Here is a 6,819-nt window from a genome sequence, read left to right as displayed (position 1 = left end):
TCATTTGTTTTTTCTCTGATGCGCAAACTAAACCGCACTCACCAAAAGTCGTTGAAAGCTTTTCCCTTTGAGGGAATTTATTTTTTACATCCAAAATTTTACTACCGCATTCTATCTTATTTGAAGATGCTTACATCATCTTACACCAAAACCGTGTTCCCATTTGTTATAATTGTAAAAGGTTGCATGTCTTCCATTTTATTGTTAGCACAAAAACGTTAAATAACTTAACCCCCCCCCCCCCCCCCTCCTTTTTTTCTTTAAAGAACAATTTAAAGTTTAAAGATGTAAATATGAGTAGTTGCTAGCTAATACACAAAAAGAAAAGAAAAAGTCTAACTAAAGCATTTTTTTAAATGTTTGCTAAATTAAAAAGAAATTGCTTGCTAGATAATTTATTTATCATCATGTATACGTTACGAAAGATAGAAAAAAAATCGAGGAAATTTAGACATCTCCACGTTAATGGAGTGTAGTTATAACTTATAATCAAGGAGTATGGAGGGAAATCAATATCCATAATCATATTCTTACTGGAAAATACTAACTTTATAAAAGATAAACTAAACCAGCATAGAGCTAAAGTTATAACCCTTTATAGTGGGAATAAAACTTAAAACCTACCATTAGGGTCTCCACCTTATATCACTTGAACTAGGTGTCAAACTTCAATTAAATTATAGCTTAGAGAGTGAGCTAACTTTTGCATTTCATTGGCCACTCTAAAAAGTCATTGACATTATTTTTCTCACATGACTACAAATTGTCTAGATTATTAAGCATCTCCATGAAATTGACATGACAAAATGATTGGACTAACCAAAAAAATTGCAACTTTTTGGAATGCCTAAAAAGTCTTTTTGGTGACTTAATTGAATTTTGAATAAAGAAGTGGGCTATTTATTTATTTATCCTAATTAATTAAGTGCCCGAAAAAGAGCCAACAAGACTCTACTGAAAAGAATCTTTCTTGGTTTCATGGAAATTGGGTATTAAGATGACAAATCACTTTCAATCCTATCTATGTCACGCTCCAATTATGACTCTCAACAAACTTAAATTTTTCTTCCTCAATAATGAAATAAAAAAATCTTTTTTTTTTTGGCTTTATGACAATACTTACTTAGTGGGTTTCATGTGACGTTATCATATAGTATCTAATTTCGTTTGGTTTAATTTAAGCGAAGTGGGGAAATAGGTGTAGTACAATATCATGTGTAGATTTTTGTGTAAGCGATATCAACTTATTGTTACTGCTCAATTTGTATAACGGTTTGAATATGAGACTAAGGTCCTTCTTCTTCCAAATTATTATTTGCTTTGCTTTATTTTTAAGATGTATTAGCCTATGTATTATACGTACTTTTCAAGTTTTTATAAGAAAATATTAGTACTACTAGTATTTATGAACTCTTTCGGCAAAGCAATATCAGATTATCTCCACCACTAGGTGGTAGAGAGCGGGTAGGATTATAGCGACGGAGCCAGAGTAGGGGATACGATCATATGGGTTCAACTGAACCAGTAGCTTTTGTTCAAAATTATATATTGATTTAAAAAAAATTATTGAATATCTACAAATATTAATTTAAAACTCAAAAATTTTAAAAGGATTATAATTCCAAACTATTAGATTTAAATACTGAATCCACCCATAGGGAATACAGGGACAAAAGCTAATATTGTTTTTAAGTGCCCGTTTGGACATAAATTTTGATTGGAAGATTTTTCCAAAAAAATTTCACTTTTTTTCGAAATCAGCGTTTGTTCATATAATTTTCAATTTTCACTTGAAGATGCATTTTGAAAAACTGCAAAAAGCTATTTTTCCAAATTTTCACTCAAATCACTCACAGAACTTCAAAAACAACCCAAGCTGAAATTTATGTCCAAACACAACTCTAAATTTCAAATACCATTTTCACTTGAAAATATTTTTCACAATTTTTTCGAATTTTACAATTCTTATGTCCAAACGCCTACTAACTTTTGGTTAGCATCTAAGAAAGGGATCAATTGCTCTTATTTGTGATCATATTTGGATATCATTGTCCCTATAAAAGATTATTATATCAGGTGAAAAAAGGAAGACTTTAAAAGCTGGATTCCATTGCTTTCAAGCACTAGTTTAGCTTTTTAGTATCCTAAAATAAGAATGCCTATAACATTAGTTTCCTCTCATTTTGCAAAATCTTATCCTTATTTTCCACTAAAATGAAGAATCCTGTAAATAAAATCGAAACAAGGTAGAAACATACACAAAATCTTATCCTAACGTTACTTAGAACCACAATTACAATTAAGTTATTACATTTAGGAAAGAAACACAAAATTCTTTCATCTCAAATATTTTAAATTTTAATTGTATTGGCATATATAGTTTCTACGTATATAGATTTGCTTTTTAAGCCTAGGCGGACTTACCTTTGGCTAAGGGGGTCACTGACACTTGGAAACTTCAAAAGAATTATATGCATAAACAGAGGCGAATCCAGAATTTTAATTCTATAGGTTCAATATTTATGGTCCTTAGTGGTGAACCTATTATATTTTTAAGTTATGGATTCAGACCCACTATATGTTGCAATTTTAGTGAATTTTTGCACTAAATGTATACTCTGTGTTGAAAGTATTGAGTTCATCTGAACCCGGTATTATAATACTATGTACGCATTTGTGTATATATGTGTATATATTTTAAATAATGGGTATATATTTTGACTGGCACCCTAAGATTCAAAATCTTAGACAACTGCATTGGTTGATTTGGGGAACACAACTTGACTTTTAGTGCGCTACTTAGGTTTGATTCCAACTCTAGTATTTGCTCAAATATTTATTCGACAATGGTACTATAATGGAATTTTAGCGAAGTTAGAAACATAGAACAATTTTGTGAACACTAGTAGGACTTTACAAGAAGCTGAATATAACCACTTTTTTTTTTCATGAAAAATCCGCTAAAAATGTTAAAAAGTGCAATCCTGTAACAAAACAGTTCTTATAAAAGAATTTCTTAAACAAAAAATCGCCTTAGCAATCAATCGAGTTTGTCAAACATTTAATTTGGTAGAAAAGAATATAAATAAAGGTTGGTGTGCGATATTGCTGAATTCATTAATTTTTTTTTAATTTTGCTGTCATCACAATTTAAAAAGGAACACGTTAAACTCCATTGTTTGTTACGCCGTTCTACCTTGTTAATGCAAAAAATAATTGTATGGTCCCTGACATTTTAAACACTGTCCTTTATTCCACCGATCATTTGTCCTTTCCCGGTGAATTTGATCAATTATTAAATCCACTGAATATTATATTACTAGCTACTTTACTTAATCATATAAAAAAACCAACAAATGTTTTAAACACGGATTAGTAGAAAAATATTGTAGTTTCCAATATAGAAATGGTTAGGTTAGATTCCGGAACATGTTTCTTATTGTTGGAATTTCTTTTCTGCTAAAAGGATTCATCCCATTGTCTTTAGTGTTATGTTAGCAGACATCCGGTATGAAAGAAATTTATGTGCCAAAACACATTATATGTTAATTTAATATAAACACCAAATACAAAATAAATTCGGTGTTTTATTACGATATAAATGTCTTCTTAAAAGGAAATATGCTACACCATATGATGAAAAACAACTTACATTTAAAATAAAAAAATTGCAGTACATATTTCAGATGGACTAATTTGAAGATCACCATAACAAAAGTAGAAGAAGGATGTGACAATTATATATTTGACATAAGTTCAATTTTCTCTTCTTCTCTTTTTAATTTTTGCGATCAAGTATAGATGATTATATTTATACGAGTTTTACGCGTTAAACCACTAGTAGTTAATACAACACTACGTTTACAACACTTCTCTTACAATTTTTGATATGGAAATAGGCTAATTTTCTTTTTCGAAGGTGAATTTTTTTATTTCAACCAAATATAGTTTTAAACAACTGCTAGTTATATTTGACTCTAGAAGTAGCTCTCTTGATTCAATCACTATCTATCTAAATCAGCCAAACTTTTCTATAACTGATTCGGCTGGTTCGATATTATTTTGCTGCTAGCCTGCTACGGTAAAGTATTGTTATACATATTATAACAGAATATGAATAATTGGTTCAAAGAAAATTTAACTGTTATAGTAAACTACTGTTATTAAGGATGCCTGTTATAGAAAGTTCGCAAAGAAAAACCTATGTCTAGACAGGGAAATAGACTAAAGTTAATAAAATAAATTATGAAACGAAACGGGATTTCCCTTCAATCGTCGGTTTCGACTAGAAAACAGAAAACCTTTGAACCGATAACCATTCACTTTTGGCAACTAAGATTTCCAGATATTTTACACAATAATAGCGACTACTCAAACTAAAACTCAACCAGTCTCTGTTCCCTCATTTTCACGTCTCCTGGATTCATTCCCAATTTATTACGATACAAGCAACAACTTGGCCGCCCGATGGCCCCTACCTTTTCTATGTTTAAATATTTTATTATGTCCTCATCTTTTATATAATTATAAATTTATAATAAAAAATCAAATAACAAATTGCCTCGACACTTCAATCAATTTACGACGATATGCCACTCACGGTCACAGAATTGATACGGCCACCGAGTTTGCTTTTCAGAGAAAAATGATACGAATCGTAGCTGATTAAAAGCTCCATTTCATTATTTAGCTCAATAACCAAACAAGGACTAAATGAAGAACAAATCAATTGCTAAGCCACAATCTTTCTGTTGCTATCTTTCAATAATCGAAACAGAAAACAAACATTGAAAAAAATTAAAAAGGATTTAATTCTTCAATAACAATCCATAGAGGGAGTTAAATTTTCAACACAACAAATTCACTTCAAATTATATAAATATATAAAAATATAATTTTTTCGAATTTCTCTCTCTATTTTGATGTTCGTTGTGCGTCTCTCCCTCTCTCTGAGAGGAGAATAACAGCTGCAGCAGAAGCAGAGTTATGGAGCTTGCAAATTCGGTATCTCCATAATTCATCATTTGAAATTTGACGATAAAGGTAAAAAGGATGCGTTTTTACGTGTTATCTTTCCTTTTAAACCTTAATGATTTTCGCTGCTTTGACAACCGGATTCTCCCTCGCGATCGCGTCTCGCCCGGCGGATTTGTAGTCGTAGCTACAGTCATGACGATCCGAGTACCGGTGTTCACCACAGAACAATTCGCCGCACCGGCACCGGAATCCGGTCAATCCTACCTTCCTCCGACAACCGGAGCAACGATTCACCTCTCTCTTAGCCGGGGGTTCGCTTTCCTTCAGTTTATCCTCCTTCACCGTCAGATGTTGACTTGTTCTTTCCAGATCGGACTTCCTCTCCGGCGACGACCTCAACGAGCTAAATCGAGCCGATCTTTCAGATCTAGCCAATTTCTCAGCGAACTTGTGAGGAATCGTGACCACCGACCCCGTCGGCGAGCTGGCGGATATTGAGGTAGCATGGGTGGTAGCGTTGAAGCATTTTTGACACATATTATTGGTGGCTGGATTTCCGGTGACTCCACAATTATTGACGCAAAGCGTTATCGTTTCAGGTACGGCCTTGAACTCCGTTTCTTCTTTCTCCGTTCTCTGAGCCATTTTTTTAAAAACTTTTTTTGCGTACAAAAATTAAATTAACAAACAACTCGATTTCCTTGCTTCAATATAGAGAGAGAAAAAAATGAAAATTGTAGAGAGAGAAAAGGAGAGAGTGGTTTGTGGTTTGGTTGGAAGAAGAAATGGGAAAGAGGGGAAGGGGAAAGGGAGGTTTTAAGGAGGAAGAGAGGTCGGTAATGGCGATTGAATAATGGCCTCATTGGATACGCGTATCAGGCAAATTGTGGAGTGGGGTAATGAATTGACGATAATGCCCCTGAGAATTTATGGGGGTAATTATGGGGAATTTGGTGGGTTGAAGCCTGAGACGAGGTGGTTCTAGATTAGGTCTGACGTGTTATTTACTTAATCGTCACCTTTGGGATATATTTTTTTAAGTAAAAATAGTTTCTTTTCTTTTTCTTTTTGTATTAAGGTGACCTCTTTAAAAAATGAGAGATATTCTTATACAGGCTGGAAAAGGCATGGAAAATGACACTTTTTCTTAGAGTACAGCTTATATATGTTCATATTGCAAGCTTGAACTCCTGGAGGCCATCCCTTCCATCTCTCATAATTGAGGTAGATGCAACATATCAATTTCTTTATACAGTTATTAGAAGTATTTGATTGTTGGAATTCTTTTTCCTTGAAAAAAGTTGATAGTTGAGTCACAAATAAGAGTAATAAATATCTCATCATTATCAATTATAAATTACTTTTTCTTTTTTATTCCAGCCCAAACAGCTTATTTTTCGCCCTTACAAATATCACAACTTGTAATCCAAGATTATCAAGGAACACTAGACATCGAAATGCAAAAGATTTCCTTTTCTTTTTTTGGCTATTGAGTTACTAGGAGTGGAAAACAGGCGGGGCGGTTCGGGTCGAAAACGGATAATGAAAAAACGGATAAATTATTTGACCCAATCCATATTTAATACGGATAAAAAATGGATTAACCGGCGAATAATATGGTATTATCCATGACTTCTTGAATATGATCACTTTTGGGAGAATTTTTAGTCTCCCAAACTTGAGGAACCCCAATTTGAGGCTTTGTAAATGTAAAAGTTAAAACTCATTAGTTATTCATTAGTTACTCATTGGTTATCCATTTTCTAAATGGATAATATGGTTCTTATCCATATTTGACCCGTTTAAAAAGTTTATTATCCAATCCATTTTGTAATGAATAAT

The 6,819-nt window shown here is 32.6% G+C and overlaps 1 protein-coding gene across 1 annotated transcript; it reads right to left on the bottom strand.

Moving 5' to 3' along the window:
* Positions 1–5,072: 5,072 nt before the first annotated feature.
* LOC109238435 (zinc finger A20 and AN1 domain-containing stress-associated protein 5) lies at positions 5,073–5,827 on the bottom strand. Its single transcript, XM_019404900.1, has one exon. The coding sequence runs from the start codon at positions 5,620–5,622 to the stop codon at positions 5,080–5,082; it is 543 nt and encodes a 180-aa protein (XP_019260445.1). The 5' UTR covers positions 5,623–5,827; the 3' UTR covers positions 5,073–5,079.
* Positions 5,828–6,819: the final 992 nt, after the last annotated feature.

This window comes from Nicotiana attenuata, unplaced genomic scaffold, assembly GCF_001879085.1.
Source record: "Nicotiana attenuata strain UT unplaced genomic scaffold, NIATTr2, whole genome shotgun sequence".
Lineage (NCBI taxonomy): Eukaryota > Viridiplantae > Streptophyta > Magnoliopsida > Solanales > Solanaceae > Nicotiana > Nicotiana attenuata.
The sequence above is the reverse complement of the archived record's forward strand: the minus strand, read 5'-3'. Positions and strand labels throughout refer to the sequence as shown.

Bases quoted from the DNA above. Each gene is read 5' to 3' on its own strand.
- LOC109238435 (XM_019404900.1), bottom strand. From the start codon at position 5,622: ATGGCTCAGAGAACGGAGAAAGAAGAAACGGAGTTCAAGGCCGTACCT.